General features: G+C 39.1%; 2 protein-coding genes across 2 annotated transcripts in view; one reads left to right on the forward strand and one right to left on the reverse strand.

Annotated features, from left to right (window-relative positions):
• The window catches only part of LOC111076210 (ionotropic receptor 75a), a 108,745-nt gene that overhangs the window by 73,024 nt on the left and 18,313 nt on the right, over positions 1–17,408 (forward strand). The gene's annotated exons all lie outside the window — the stretch shown is intronic.
• On the reverse strand, positions 2,948–4,414 carry LOC111076211 (cellular nucleic acid-binding protein homolog). Its single transcript, XM_041595921.1, has 2 exons — positions 3,334–4,414; positions 2,948–3,278 (listed from the first exon to the last, which is right to left on the reverse strand). The coding sequence occupies exons 1-2, from the start codon at positions 3,535–3,537 to the stop codon at positions 3,267–3,269; spliced, it is 216 nt and encodes a 71-aa protein (XP_041451855.1). The 5' UTR covers positions 3,538–4,414; the 3' UTR covers positions 2,948–3,266.

The following is a 17,408-nucleotide window of genomic DNA, read 5'->3' on the forward strand; positions in this document are numbered from 1 at the left end:
GTTCTAGTGCATGACACTGGCTAAGCGGGCTTCTGTGTGGTGAATTCAATTACAATTTAGTGCAAGAGCGTAACAAAGAGGTAAACTGAGCGTAGGTCTACGGCGAGGGTCATTTAAGTGATTATTATATTATATTATGGCCTTAAGAGTTTGATCGAACACGTGCTTTATATTTGTACCTGCTTTTACGCGCAGAGAATTTTAGAGGAGCAAGCGAACTACTTATTCCATTTGGGATAATTGTTGAGATATTATATTGAAGTGGTTGCTGTGTATCTCTTGCCAAAGGTATGTTACCATGTTCGTGCAGTGCCCATGTGCTTACATAACCTATGTTGCAGGTCAAATCTTAACCTGCCCCACCGCGGTGAAGTCTGTCTAAGACTAACCTGGGGGCAGGCTGAGGTAGACAGTTGTCGAGTTTAGTCCAACTGCAACCTCCTTGGCGGATTTTAATCCCCCTTCGTGGATCATCTATGGTCAAAATGCCTGTGTACAGTTTTACTGAAGGTGATGTCCCTTCCACTTGGAACAGATAGGCTGGCCGCGGCTATAGAATTGGCTCTCGTCTCTAATCAAGAGTCTACATAGTGAACCGGAGTCATATATATCGCCGAGTGCCCTTACAACTCCTCGAGACGATTTCCGAAGCACCACAGACTAACCCGGACTAACCCATTCATCATTGGATCCCCACGCAGTCTAAGTTTATATAAATACTAAGAAATTCATAGTTCCATTAACATCTGCCAACGTCAGCATTGTGATTCAGTGAATGTGAAACTTTAAAAGCACTCCTCGCTAATGGCTAGGAATTGTGAAATGTAAATGCACCATGAAGTCCCCTTTTTATTTGATTTTCTTTCTGCAATAATGCTTTTTAAATATTTGGTAATATTGTTCTTTTGACCGTAGAATTTAATCATACAATTAACGTAAATTAATAATCATGCAAACTGAGACAACTGGCTGATATATATGAACGGTTTTTTTCGAATTAGTTATTGTTGATATATATTTAATGAATTTGAATATCTTAAACAGACAACACCAACACATACGTCTTCATTGGGCCCAACAATACGCAATATAAAGTTTATGGCGAAGTGAGTAAAAACAAAAGAATGTCGTCATTTTATTACAATTTGTGTTCATGCTGGACAGTATGAATACGTTTATACATATTTATGGTTAACTATATTTGATCCCGTTCTCAGAGCCTAAAATGCACTTTTGTCTTAGTTTCCATACAATTTAACAGAACTCTAAAATCTGAGTGTCAATGAATTCCGTTTATAATACAAATTAATTAAGTCTACCCTTACCTTGCCTTACGCATATATACATATATATAATAAGAATCCCCGAGTTCAAAAGTAGGTTTTTAAAAAGATATTTTATTTAACCGAACATAGGATATGATAATGAATTCCCCAACTCAATGTTAGAAAGTCTCAAACGGAACTGTCTTCTTGTTCTCGAGTTATTGATCTCGAGACCTCTGTTGGGAAGCTTAAAGCTTATCTCCTTAAGCTTTCGGCTTCGGCTGATATTTCGTCTTCGTAATTGAGTGATGATGGCTTCGGCTAAGAGAGACGAAGCTTCGGTTGCGAGAGGCGTTGCTTTGGTGAGAGCGGCTGATAAGCGATGCGTTGGCCTATGTGTGGGGAGGCTTGGGAGATGCGACGGCTTGGATGAAACAGGCAGCCGCAGCTGGTGATTGGTGTCAGCTTTCATCTTGAGAACTCACTTATTAACAAGAGTTCTCCCTTCTATTGGAGTGTGGGACTGATTCTGAATTAGTCATAGTGTGGAGTGTGGGAACGAGCTGATAACGTATTGGTCAGCGACGTTCTATTGCATTCCCGAGTTTTGGGTTGCATGGGCCTTCCTGTTGATTTCGGTATGGACGAATCATGCGTTGTTTATTCAGGTGTTGGGGTATCTTCTTTTATGTTTATCTTATTTCATATAGATGCGAATACATGGGTGTAGGGGTGAGTGCTGGGCATATGCACAACGTGTATAGGTGTGGGTGTGGTTATGAATATGTCAAGTGCTTAACGTACATATACTTAATGCGTATGTTGGTGTAGGGTATTATGGATATGTTACTATATATAGATCTATACCAATAGTTTCCCTTTCTTTACAATGATTTAATGAATTTAATTGAATAATACCTAGCAGTTAATAAATTAGTATCCTATTTTATGTATTAATATTAATTTATTCCTTCTTGTTTGTAACATTATGGTTACCCGAACTGAAAATATCTTTTGTATTAAAATATGAAGCTTTATAAAGATGAAATGAATCTTTAAACCTCTGTAATGGTCTGTCGATTATCCATGCCAGGATCTTATAAAATGTGGTGAATCTGATTAAAAAGGTTGAACAGGGGACAATGCAGCGACATAGCCACAATAGCCACAATAGCCACATATAGTTTCCCTACAAGTGTACTTATTAAATGTAGTGGAGTACAAAAGTACAGTTTGGTGAGGAAGAACCCCGACAAGCCGGCGAGCTAGATCCGAGCCTAGCAAGAGTGCACCCGACCAAACCTTTCTGTACGCCGTCCTTAAAATTTAGTTTCCGTCATCTGCTGATATCGAGGCCCTATATATTTTTATACATATAAATATATATAAACTCTGGTACAGAACAACTCATGGTTTCATTAACAATTTCGTTTGCCTCTTTACTAATAGTATCACTAACAATTTCACTTACTTCCTTCCTATCAGTGTTAATAACAATTTCATTAACTTCTTCACTAACAGTATCACTAGCAATTCCATTAACTTCTTCACGAACGGTATCACTAACAATTTCATTTATATTATCTATTTTAATCACCTCATCTCTAACTATTTTATCGAAATTTTCTCTAATCTTTGCACTACTTATTATACTAGTACGTTTTCCAACCGTTTTAATTTTTGAATTTGTCCTCAAATTATCACTGGCTTTCGAATTTACAGCGTCTAATGTAACCATATTTAAAGTACTTAAGTCCAAGTTTAACTCGCATGCATTCATAAAATTTCTGCCAAGAACCACACCATGACTCATAGATTCGTTCGATACTACGTTCAAATAAAAGTAAAATTATATTCTACCTTTCAAAACATAACATACAATTTTTCCAAATGTTTTCAATTGGCTTTTATTTAGCCCAAAATATGATTCCAAAACTGTTTCCAAACTAATTTCTCTAGTAATTAAACTTTTCTTGATGAACGATATGGGGCTGCCAGAGTCTATGAGGCACGCTGAAATTAATGGTGTTACGACATTGTTGCAAAAGAAAATCCTACAGTATCTTACATAGTTGTTGTATGTTACGCTCTTTCTCTCTGGGCATTGTCCGACCAGATGTCCAAATGCTCCACAGGCGTAGCAGGATCCAGGCTCCCTTTTTGGTTTAAGGCAGTCCTTGGCGAAATGACCTCGCGAGTTGCAGTTGGCGCAACGTAGTTCTTTGGTCGCCGAAAACTTTTCCAGGCCCCGTGATGATGTGGCATGCTGCATACGCTTCGGAAGGCGAATCTCCGAGAAAGCATGCAAAATTTGCTTCGGATCGGAGAATCACTGAATGCGAGCCTGATCTCGCAAGCCCGAAGCTGGAATTCCCTCGATTATCTTCTCTTTCAATTCTTCTGTGTCTATGTTGATGTTCCTAGCCAATATCATTTTCTCCTCGAAGTATGTGGAAAAATTTTCTCCATACAGCCATTGGCGCTTATGGAACCTGTCTCTGAGTTCTCCTTTGGTGATGGTTGTCCCGAATGCCACGATCAATGGCTCGCACAGGTAATCAGCTGATTCCAAGATGCGCGAGGAATCTGCATGGAGCCAGCGCTGAGCGTTTCCTTTGAGCTTGGCAATCAGCAGCATTCGTTTGGTAATTTTGTCCAGATTGTATATATGGGCAATTTTCTCCATCTGTATGACCCAGTTTTTGGCACACTGTGTCCCATCTTATTCCATAGCCACTTCCTTTGCTAACGTCTAACATTTGTGTCTTGACGTTTTGCAACACCGTCTGAGTTGTCGTCTTTTCCATCACTGACGTCAGGGGTGCTATTAACATTGGTGCTGTTAACGCAAGCGGTGCTATTGACTGTGGCGCTGTTAACTGTAGCACTGTTATCGTTGTCGCTGTTAACTGCGTCGTTGTCTTCGTTGATGACGTCATTGGATTGGCCGACGTGAACGATCTTGTTTATTTCGTCATGGATTTGCCGCAGCATGTTTTTTCCTGCTTCAATCTCTGCGCGTCAAACCGTCAACCGTCAACGACTTCAGACGTATTTTTGTATCGCTCCGCCGTGAAAATCCATTAATCGCGATAAGTCGTAAATTAATTCGCGAAAAAGCACTCGGGGTAGGCATGGATACTAGTGATTGTGCTGCCCATGAATACCATCCAATCGTGTAATAAAGATTAATAGAAATAATAGAAAAGAACAAATGTCAACGTTTAAGAGCACCAGCTCGGTAAAGAGCACAAACACTGTCACCAAAGCCAAAATGAGCAACAGCAACAAGACTAGCGTCGGCTCTCGCATGCAAAAAACGACGCGTACTTCTCTATACGCTCGCCAAAGGCAGCAGTACCAACAAAAACTGCATCACTGCAAGTGAACGAGGAGAGAGTACAATGAGATAATAGATGGACTTAACGATAAGGGCTTCGAAGTCAAAATGGCCATATACATAATAAATAGAAATAAAATTCCCCAGTCAATGTTCAAAGTAGAACTGACACCTGAAAGTATGCATATAAGTAATATATAAGTTCACCCCATATACAAGCTTCAATGTGTACTGCACCGTAGGATCACCGTTGAGGAACCACACAAACGAAATGGACCGGTCCAATGCACAAATTGCCAGGAATATGGTCACACAAAAACCTATTGCACTCTACGGGCAGTCTGCGTTACTTGTGGTGATGTTCATCTCACTGAGGCCTGCCCCGTAAATAAGGAGGACCCATCTGCCAAAAAATGTAGCAACTGTGGGGGAAATCATACTGCCAACTATAGAGGTTGTCCTGTCTATAAAGAATTGAAAAATCGCCTAAACCAACAAATAGCTGCAGCTCGAAACCCGGTCGTCCGACAAAACTTACCATATATACCATTAACTACGACTCCAGGTATTTCTTTTGCTCAGGCGTTAAGTTACAACAACGGGTCGTACGCCTCAGTCTCTAAGCCGACACTTCAACCCACCACAGCTGGAATAAGTCAGCATCAGGCATCAAATCAAATCCCAGAAATCTCTGCCCAACATACCCCTGCTAATCCATCCCATCCCAATCCCAATCCTAGTGGAATTGAGTTAATGCTGGTAACTATATCACACACAATGGTAGCAATACAACAAACGATGCAGGAGCTTATGCGCAACCAAAATCTCTATATCTATATTTTCTATGCGACAAATCATCCCGATGGTAAGGCACATGGAGGTACTGGCATTCTGATCAAGAATCGCATTAGGCATTATCCATTACCTTCATTTGCTACACCTTATCTACAAGCAAAAGCAATTCATATTGAAATTCAGAGCGGCTACCTAAACCTAGTCGAAGTATACTGCCCACCACGCTTCTGCATTTCCGAAACAGAATTTGTAACATTCCTCGACCTACTAGGTGATCGATTTATAGCAGCTGGTGACTACAATGCCAAGCACACCCATTGGGGATCTAGACTTACCAACCCGAAAGGAAGACAACTATATAATAACGCCACGAAACAAGCTAGACTTTATCTCTCCGCACAAGCCCACATATTGGCCCACAGATCCAAACAAGCAATCCGACTTGATTGATTTTGCAGTTACACGAAGGGTGCTGCAAGCTCAGATTAATGTAGATCAATTAACAGATCTATCATCGGATCACTCGCCCATTCTACTTCACCTTTACGACCATCCACAGCTTTCGGAACGCCCACACTTTCTAACTTCTAGCAAAACAGATTGGCTCAAATACAGGAAGTACATAAGCTCTCATATTGATAGCTGCCCAAACATTAACTGTAAAGAGGACATTGGTAGGACATTCGAAGCATTGGTATCCTCAATGTCACTGGCGGCAAAACACTCAACACCAATATTAGCATCTAATAAACTTTCCAACAGCAAACGTATTTCTAGGCACATTGAAGTGCTGCTACGCGATAAAAGAAGGCTTCGCCGAGAGTGGCAAGCACACAGATCACCTGCCTCGAGAGAGCGGCTAAAAATAGCCAACCACCTACTACGCAAAGCCCTAGAAGATGAAAAAAACCGAGCTCAAATATCCTATATGGAGCAACTCTCCCCAACTAGCAAACGATTCCCACTGTGGAAAGCAAAATCGGGCGTATGCCCACCAATCGAAAGTGAATCACCTTTGCGTACACAAACAGGAGAGTGGGCTCGCAGCAACAAAGAGAAGGCAAATCCATTTGCCGTCCATCTAGAAAACGTCTTCAAACCACACCCAGCAACAAATAGCTTTGTGCTCCCACCAACCAACAATCCCGAAGCTACTCCGCCTATCATATTCCAATCAGGAAAAGTCACAAGGGTCATTAAAGACCAAATCTCAAAGCAAAAGAAAGCTCCGGGCCACGATTTCATAGAATTTCCGAGCTGTGCAGTGTATTTCCTCACTGTGATATTCAACAGCATGATGAAATGGGGCTATTATCCTCAAGAATGGAGGAAATCAGTCATCACAATGATCCATAAAGCCGGAAAAGACAAGCCCAAGCCATCATCATATAGACCTATCAGCCTACTGCGTTGCCTATCAAAGATATTTGAAAAGCTGCTCCAGAATCGTATCAAGCAACGAAAAAAACAGAACCATTGAACAAGTAAACCGTATAACCTCTGAGATACGAAATGGATTTGAAAGACCTTTTTTTTACTGGATGTCGCCCAGGCTTTCGACCGCGTTTGGTTAGATGGCTTAATCCACAAAATCAAAATATTACTTCCACAGAACATCCATGGAATATTGGCGTCATACCTACAGCAAAGAAGTTTCGCAGTTAGATGCAAAGATTTCCTCTCTGAATATCATCCAATTGAAGCTGGTGCAAGGCAGTGTGCTTGGACCGACACTGTATATCATATTCACAGCAGATCTACCGACAAACAGCCTAACAACAGCTTCGACATTTGCTGATGATACTGCCATATTAAGTCGCTCCAAGTGCCCAAGAAGGGCCACGGATCACTTATCATCTCATCTGGTGGCCTTAGAAAAATGGCTAGCAGACTGGCGGATACATGTAAATGAGCAAAAGTGCAAGCATGTCACCTTCACGTTAAACAGACAAACTTGCCCTCCATTATGTATGAACAATATCAACATTCCACAAACCACCGAAGTAACATACCTTGGTGTTCATCTGGATAGAAGGCTTACTTGGCGAAAACACATCGAAGCGAAGAGAAATCTACTTAAATTTAAAGCTAGTAATCTACATTGGCTAATAAACACCCGTTCACCACTAAAACTGGAGTACAAAGTACTTTTGTACAATGCAGTTCTCAAACCCATCTGGACATACGGCTCCGAGCTATGGGGAAATTAATTGCGTTAGTTATTTAGAAATAATCCAGGATTAGAAATAATCCAGCTCAATCGAAGATACTAAGAACTATCACTGGGGCACCATGGTACATACGGAAAGAAAATATCCATAAAGACTTAAATGTAGAATTAATTAAAGATGAAATTGCCAAAGTGAAAGCAAAGTACTAGGCCAAGCTTCAAGCCCATCCTAATAGACTTGCGCAGTCTTTAACTTGGCACACTAGCCATACACAACTCCGGCGAAGAGACCTCCCCACCCAGCAATAATACTTAGCTAGGGACGTACTCTAAGTAATTAAGTGTAATTAATTAAATAAATATATTAAGCTAAGATTTGTATACTTGTCGTAAGTCTCTAATAGGGAAGATTAGATAAATAAAATCGCGTAAAAAAAAAATCTCTGCGCGCAATATTATCAGAGCGTCATACTCGGCTTCCACAATGCTCGACTGTCCCTAGCTTGGAGCGTTTTTCTCCTGCATGGCTCGAGTTGTTGGTGCTGCCTCTTCCTCGACCGACGATGCCAAGGTTGGTGCTTCGCCTGCTGCCTCCTGCTGTTCCATTCGGTCGATCGAACCTTCTGGTGGATCGCCGCGTGCGTTTGGTGAGATTGCGCTTACGAGTGCGATCAGTTCGGCTTTGGAGACTTGAGTTGGTAGCCCGAGTCCAGCCAGCCATCTCTTTATTTGCGCTGACGGGAATTGGTTTAGTTCGATGCCGCACACTGTGAGTAAGGCCCACTTTTGAGATTGTGGAAGTAAAAAAAGGGTATGCACTTTTTCTTTTCCTTAACTCCGACCAACACGTCTTTTCTTTTTTAATGTCTCTTTTCGATTGCCGTCGCGTCGTTCTACATACTTTTCTAAAGGAGACCGAATTTTCTTCAGTGTGACCTTTTATCTAGGGGCTATTTACATACGATAGGGCCGCCGTATTGGCAGTGGGTTAGTATTCCAAGGGGCTGATAGGGGTTATCCTACCACAATATATATATAGTATATATATAAATATAAATACAGTATAAAAAAAAGTCATCTACATACTGAAAAAGAATAAAATTTTCATCATTTATAGAATGAAAATCCGATGTATAGATATTAAAAAGTATTGGACTAAGGCAGCTACCTGGACACGCACCCTTGTGAACAGTTTTTTCCTGTTTTCCGCATTTTAAAACCCTTTTCTCCAAAAAACTAACTATAAACCTAATATAGTCTATGTCCATCTCCAAATCCAAAGCTTCCGACACATCAGAGGTATGTTGACTGCGTCAAATGCCTTGCTTATATCCAAAACCGCTGCAACAACCTGAAAGCTTTGAGATTGGCTACATTATTTATTACATCATTTATGCAATATGCAGTGTTTTTTTCTAAAGGCATAAGATATATTGGGCGGTAGATTGTGGATATTTATAAAAGATTCCATACGAATCTTTATCATACCCTCCAAGCTTTTAAATATAATATAATTAGATAAGTCTGTTGTTTGAGACTATGAAGACGTCTAAATTTTTATTTGGTACAGGAATCAACTTTATTATTCGCTAAATATCCGAAATAATTCCACTGAAGAAAATTTTGTTTAATAATGAGAGAAGATTTTTTTGTTGGTCAAATGGAAGAGAGAGTAGCATTTTATAAAATATATTGTCTATACCATTACCTCTGCGTTGCACACATCCACTTTTACCACAAATACAATATACCTTTTAACTCTTTTTTGAGTACGGGTATAAAAAAATGCATCTACATACTGAAAAATAATACAATTTTCATCATTTATAGAATGAAAATCTGATGAATAGATATTAAAAAGTATTGGGCTAAGGCGGCTTCCTCGACACACACCCTTGTGAACAGTTTTTTCCTATTTGCCGCATTTTAAAACCCTTTTCTCCAAATAATTAACTATAAACGAAGAGAGCAAGAGAGAGTAGCATTTTATAAGACTTTTAATTTTTTGACACATTTCCTTTGGAGATGATGGATTTGAAATTGCATCAGAAAGTGTGTTCATGTTGTCTTTTCTAATCTTATATATGTAATTGTTTAGAGTATTGTTAATATATTCAAATGCGTCCGTAAAGAGTTTAGTTTTGTAATATTTTTGTCTTTTAGCATTTCTTAATCTAAAAAGTCTTTCACTTGCCTCGTCGCAGTATTTCTTAGGGATATAGTGATTTGTGGTAAAAGTGGATGTGTGTAACGCAGAGAAGGAAACGTTACCGACCCCCTAAAGTATATATATTCTTGATCAGCATCAATAGCCGAGTCGATAGAGTTATGTCTGTCTGTCCGTCTTGTTTGTCGGCAAGATCTCAGAGACTATAAGGGGCAACCAAATTTAGTTTCCAGACTCATGTGATATCACAATGCTACAAGTGTATTTCAAAATTTCGGCCCGCCCCCACAAAGAACGAAAATCTGTGGAAGGCACATTTTTGACGATACGATAAAACTGAAAACGCAGTATCGTAGAAAATGAGCATAACTACCAGATTGCCGAATCTGAATTATATCGGATCATAATTATAGCCAGAATGAAGAAATTAATTTTTAGTTGCTCTAAACTGTGTATACTGACTGAGTACGGGTATAAGTAGAGTCGCGTCCCCAGAAGCGACTCACACGTTCCTTCTCGTTTAGGTTATGTTTTTGGTTGAATTGTTTAGGTTTTCTAATGTGCTTATTTTTATCTTAGAGAAATCGTCGATTTCTCTTTTGTGTACAATTTTATTTGCTAGGTTTGATAGAGTAGTTTGAAATATCACTAACTATAGAGAAATGGTTGCTGTTTGAAATTTTGGAGTGTTTAGCAAACCAGCTTATGTTATTATTGGATCTATTTACCAGTGTAATGTCCAGTGCTGAAGAATAATTAGGATTGGGTGAAAAAGTTGGAGAGCCATTATTTATGCAAGTAAAACCTGAAATCAATAAAGCTCTCTCCAAATAATTACTTCTAACATTCTGTATGATTTTTCCCCATATGGACGATTTGGCATTAAGGTTGTAGTGTGCAGTTTTAAGAGGTGTAAGATAGTAAGTACCGATGTTGCTGGTAACTATCATTTAGATGGTCATACACCAATGGTATAGCAGGATTTGGGACGTGTACCTCTAGCTATGCTCTAACTAGCTCGCTGGTATGTCGTGGGATCTTTCCTACTCTCCTATGTGCCATACGAACACAATTGCAAAGATATTTAAGGTACACATTAAAGTTCAGAAGGAACCTCGAACAAACTTATAACCGAAGGAAATTTAGTTATACTGATTAATCGACTACCGACAAATAGTCAGGCTATATCCCTTAACACTCGGGGAAATCAGGACTTTGAGGGGGGTCAAACCCTCCCTCTACCCACCCTACCTACATATATCATACCACCTTACGGACAGTATAACCCTTTTCGTTTTCATCGGACTTCTTCATGCTCTACTCAGGACAAACACAACAGATTAAGTAATTCATTAATATCTATGGATAATCATTTAATATAAAAAAAATAGACTTCATGTTCTTATCTATAGTGGGGTAGCAAGAAAGATATGTAAATATTACAAAATTAGGTATATTTGTATCTAAATGTATGTAGGTATAATATTGAATTATAATAATGTGAATATAAAAAAATTCATAAACTATAGAAAGAGACCTTATAATAATACCAAAATGCGAAAATCCAGTAAGAATGGTAATTAATGGAAGATCCAAGAAAATCAAAGTTTGGTGACACAATTATTGTTACACTTGTTACTCACTTATTCTGAGGAAAGGAAAAATAATATGAATATATGTGTCTTTACTTTCGAGCCACCATGTAGGTGGAACTAGCATTTTGCTGGATATGGGCCCTTTATGAAGTCACTTTTTTCCATTAGGAAAGAACTTAAAACTATTAACAATCGAATATACAAAGGTATACAGTTTTATTTTGGTTTGTTTTTGGCTTGCGGAGGCAAAAACAAATGTGAAACTAAAATTTATAATAAGGAACAAAAAAATATGATTATCTAAAAAAAATGTAAATAAATTATTAAGACTTCATGGTTTTGGCTCTCTGCTTTAATAATGCACGGTCAGCATGTTTATGTTCTGTTCCGCAGTTTGAGAAGCACATACGGCTACTCAAAAGCTTTGACGGCGCACATGTTGTTGTTGGACTGACAGACCTGGTTACCAGCACTAGTTTGGACACTTTTTAGAAGGATTTCACTAGTATGGGATTTGGGATCTATGTTATTTAACACCACTGATCAATTCGAGCCACTAGGTTTATTATGTGTCTTCGGTTTGATATATTCACGTGTCTGCTTATGTAACTTTTTACAGATTCACTTTTATCATATTATGTGGAGGCACTTCTAATCGGTAACAGCTTTGCTCTGGCAATGACCTACCGAGAATTTTAGTTTCTAGCATAAGCTTTTGTTTTACTTTTAAAACTTTGACTTCCCCAACTAACGGAGCAATCGTATGATCATAATAAAAGCTTACCTAAAGCATCTGCCAATAACGGGGTAATCATACGATTCTAGTCCAAGCTTATATACATATGAGTTCCTAACTTCTAACGATTCACTCGGCTTAAGCTTTTTCTACAGAAGCTCTTACCATCGCCTCTCTCTGTCCAGCTCTCTTATATTACTTCTACAAGAATGTAAAGACAATATCCCTTAAACTGTTCAGTATGATTTTCAGGGTCTAAACTGCCCACTACAAGGTCGGCTCCTATAAAAGTCAGACCATTTAACGAAGCTGCTTTATGTAAATGAATTCTTACATCCTGATTCGAAACTTTTTATGTCGATGTTTGGGGCACAGTGCATACATATGTATGTATGTTTTGGGAGAGACCTGTGAGTTCAAGACTAGTATTGCATTTAAAAATTGTAAATTGTATATTTTTCATTATATAAATTCCAACTCCTCCGTAACCATCCTCCCGCTTTCTACAGATTAAGTTGAAATTTAATAAACTACACATGGCATTATTTTTAATCCAAATTTCAGGTGTTATGTTATATAATGTCATCAAATTTTCTAGTAGATGCTTATTATTATTAGAAGTAAGAAGTAAGCTATGTTCATATTATTGTTATTTGCATCTGTAAGAAAATGGGAGCTGTCTAGACAAAGCTTGTTAAGGCTTTTTTCACCTGTGTTAAGAGCAGTCTCATGTTGTATATTATTTCTGTATGTTAAGGGAGTGCATCGTTGATTTGGAACATATTCTGCCAAGCTTTTATTGTGTTTTGTGCATTTAGACTTTCCGTATTTTTATACCCGTACTCAAAAAGAGTTAAGGGATGTGGTAAAAGTGGATATGTGCAACGCAAAGAAGGAAACGTTTCCAACCCCAGCATCATGATCAGCATCAAGGAAAGCTTAAATGCTGGTTTGTTACAGAATGGAAACCAAAAGCCGTCTGTTCCCATCGCCCATTCTGTTAAGATTAAAGAAACATATCAAACAATGACTAAATTGTTTGAAAGTATCAAAAAAAGGGAAGACCAGTGGAATGTCTCGTGTAACTAAAAAGTCGTAGCCATGTTAACGGGATTGCAAGGTGGTTACACAAAATACTTCTGTTTTCTGTGCCTATGGGATAGGAGAGCAAGAACTGAGCATTACTCAAGAAAACTCTGGCCAAAACGGGAGGAAAATACATTGGAAAATTACAATATACTAAATGAAGATCTCGTGAAGTTTATAGACGTTATTTTACCACCATTACACATTAACCCTCTAACACGTAAGGGTGTCTTGAGACACTTATCATATTATTGACATTATCTAAAAAACTAAGAGCTTTTACGTCATTTGAATATTGTTTTTCTGTTAACAAAAACACGAAATTACGTGCAGAAGCTTTGAAAGCTCTCAAATAATTGAAGCTATGATTTTTTTGTTCATGTGCACAGAACATGTGTTATTTCTCGCGTAAATTTTGAGCTGATGAATTTTATGTTTTCTTGTGGTGATAAAAGTATATATATAAAACAAATCGAGCTCATTATTTTTTTTTTCGTGAAAGGTATGTTTATTAGCTTTTAAAATCAAGTAACAGGCACTCAAGTATAATAAATATGTGTGTTGTAGCTGAGAAATAGTGATAAGTGTCGGGAGGCTCTTTTGGGGCTCCAAGCTATATTTTTTTGTTAGCAGCTGTTTCACAGCTACGTTCAATTTTTGTGTTGGTTTTTGTTTATTGTATGATTTTTCTTAATAGAAAGGTTAAATATTAGAAAATATGGCAAAACGGATTCGTTACAAGTTGTCCGACTTGACTGATGAACAGTTGCTAGACTTGTTTGAGTCAGTCCCGTCGGATGAGGAAGTGTCAGACATATCAAGTGACGAAGACTTGAATTTGGAAGAAGCTCTGACCAATGCACTAGAGGACGCTGAGACTGTATCATTTATAGACAGTAATGTTGAAAATGTGCAAAATGTAGTACAGGAACCTGGGCCATCACGGAAAACCGCCAAAAGGCCTCGATCGCCATTACCAATTATGGACGATTCAGCAAACATGTCTTCGCCATCTTCGCCATCACTGCGAGATGCGAACGAGCGGATCAAAAAGGGTGAGCCAGGATACGATCCACTGTTCCGCACGCGAAAACTTGTCGACTGTCTTAACCAAAGGTTTGACTCCGTTCCAAAGCAAGCCCGCCTTTGTGTTGACGAGCAAATGTGCAGCACCAAAATGAAGCACCACTTGAGGCAATATATGCCCAATAAGCCACACAAGTGGGATATAAAGCTATTTGTTTTGTGCGATTCTTTTGGCTATGCATACTGCTTTGAGATATACAGCGGCGCAGGTGATAACGTGATCTTGCCTGGTCACCCAGATCTTGGTGCTTCGGCCAACATTGTTGAACGTTTAACAAAAACCGTACAAACTTTCAAGCACCACATTATTTACTTTGATAACTTTTATACGTCGCTGCCTTTGATGGTCTATCTGCGTGCGAAAGGTATTTATAGCTTTTGAACGTGTAAATCGTATCCCTAACTGCAAGCTTCCAAACGATAGTACTATCAACGAGAAGGAACGTGCGAGTCGCTTCTAGGGACGCGACTCTACTTATACCCGTATACCAGTCAGTATATACATTTAAGAGCATATGATTTTTTAGAATTAAAAAAAAAATTTTACATTTTACATTTTTTTTCTACATCTGCTATCTAAATCCACATCTACAATGTATATTCTACATCTAACATGTAGATTGTACATGTACCATTTAGATTCTACATCATCTCCGCTAGGGGTTGCTCGCTTACTGAACGCGGCAGAGTTTGCGAGCGAGAAAGAGAATCAGTAGCGTCAGCAGCGCTGGAAAAGAAGAGGGAACCAACAGAAAATTAATTTCTTCATTCTGGCTATAATTATGATCCGATCTAGTTCAGATTCGGCAATCTGGTAGATATAGGCATTCTCAACGATACTGCGTTTTTGCTTTTATCGTATCTTTAAAAATGTGCCTGCCACAGATTTTCGTCCTTTGTGGGGGCGGAAGGGGGCGCGGCGAAATTTTGAAATATACTTGTAGCAGTGTGATATCACATGAGGCTGGAAACCAAATTTGGTTTCTCTAGCTCTTATAGTCTCTCAGATCTAGGCGCTCATCAAGACGGACAGACGGACGGACGGACAGACGGACATGGCTATATCGACTCGGCTATTGATGCTGATCAAGAATATATATACTTTATGGGGTCGGAAACGTTTCCTTCTCTGCGTTGCACACATCCACTTTTACCACAAATCTAATATACCACTTAACTCTTTTTTGAGTACGGATATAAAAACAAACCAAGGGGTTTTTCGACCGAGTACGTAGGCTCCTCATATGGAGTCGAAATAAGTAATGTGCTGTGGAAAGACAACAAGGCAGTTCGCTTGTTGTCGACTTATGTAGGTGTTCAGCCATTTGAAAGGGCTAATTTGCATGAAGGAATAGCAAAGACTTCTCGTTACGACAGGAAATCTAAGCGAAACATCGAAGTTGATTGCCCACAAATTATTCGCAAATATAACGCTCACATGGGTGGCGTAGACCTAATGGATGGACTTATGGGCCGCTATCATATCAGAGCTAAAACTCGGAATGCTTGCCCCTTTTTTACCACTTGATTGATATGGCAGCAACAAACGCTTATGTTTTATATAGGCGTATAGAAAAGGAAAGAGAGAACATGGGCAAATTGCTTGAACTTCCGGAATTTCGCGAATCGATTGCTGAAGGTCTGGTGACATTTCAAACCAAAAACTTTTCAGGTCGTCCAATCAATCGATCTTCACAAGGACGGACAACCCAGTCTCCATCCTCTCTATCAGGGCGGACAACACAGTCACCATCCTCTCAGACAGAGTGGACAATGCAGTCTCCACTCTCTCAGAGACCTTCGCAGCTAAACCTCAAACTAGGTGCAAAAGCGAACCAATCAATATGGGACTTGCGGTTTGACCATTTTCCGGATTGGTTGGATCGAGATAATGGAAGAAAATGGTGCAAATACTGTAAAATTTCTCAAACGCAGTGCATTTGCACAAAATGTAAACTGCATTTGTGTTGCACATAAAAAAAAAATTGTTTTTCAGAGTATCATAAAAATAAATAAAACTCAACTTCGTAACTTGGAAATGACATTTTTGTACACTCGGAGCCCCAAGAGTGTCTTGAGACACTTATTCACTTTTTCTCACCTTCACTTCTCGCAATTCACTTTAGAAAAAATTATTTTAATTCGTTTCTTTCATTATTCTGGAAAGTAGGCTTAGAGGGTTAAGCTGGGACTTATGAAAATTTTTGTTAAAGAACTGTATAAGGAAGGTGAATCGATGAGTTACTAAAAAACTGTTTTTCCACGTCTGTCGCTTGGAATAGTTAAAGAAGGTGTATTTGATGGCCCCCAAATTCGAAAACTACTAAAAGATGATGGATTTGAAAATATTTTATCTACGAATAAAAAGCAGCCTGAAACTCATTCCGACTGGTTACAACAAATTTTCTTGGTAACAACATTAGTGATGATTACGTTAATATCGTTCAAGACCTAATTGAGAATTATGAAAAAACTGGGCACGGCCGACTCCCACTTAGACTGTTTTCCGACAAACCTTACTGAACCTTACTGAACGCGGCAGAGTTTCCGGGGGGGCGAAGGAGGGGGGGTTGGGGGAGAGAATCAGTAGCGTCAGCAGCGCTGGAAAAGAAGAGGGAACCAACAGAAAATTAATTTCTTCATTCTGGCTATAATTATGATCCGATCTAGTTCAGATTCGGCAATCTGGTAGATATAGGCATTCTCAACGATACTGCGTTTTTGCTTTTATCGTATCTTTAAAATTGTGCCCGCCACAGATTTTCGTCCTTTGTGGGGGCGGAAGAGGGCGGGGACAAATTTTGAAATATACTTGTAGCAGTGTGATATCACATGAGCCAAATTTGGTTGCCCTAGCTCTTAGGGCCTAGGCGCTCATCAAGACGGACAGACGGGCATGGCTATATCGACTCGGCTATTGATGCTGATCAAGAATATATACACTTTATGGGGTCGGAAACGTTTCCTTCTCTGCGTTGCACACATCCACTTTTACCACAAATCTAATATACCACTTAACTCTTTTTTGAGTACGGATATAAAAACAAACCAAGGGGTTTTTCGACCGAGTACGTAGGCTCCTCATATGGAGTCGAAATAAGTAATGTGCTGTGGAAAGACAACAAGGCAGTTCGCTTGTTGTCGACTTATGTGGGTGTTCAGCCATTT

Source organism: Drosophila obscura, unplaced genomic scaffold (assembly GCF_018151105.1).
Source record: "Drosophila obscura isolate BZ-5 IFL unplaced genomic scaffold, ASM1815110v1 contig_137, whole genome shotgun sequence".
Taxonomy (NCBI): domain Eukaryota; kingdom Metazoa; phylum Arthropoda; class Insecta; order Diptera; family Drosophilidae; genus Drosophila; species Drosophila obscura.

Coding starts and splice junctions, on each gene's coding strand:
- LOC111076211 (XM_041595921.1), bottom strand. CDS start 3,537: ATGCAGCATGCCACATCATCACGGGGCCTGGAAAAGTTTTCGGCGACC.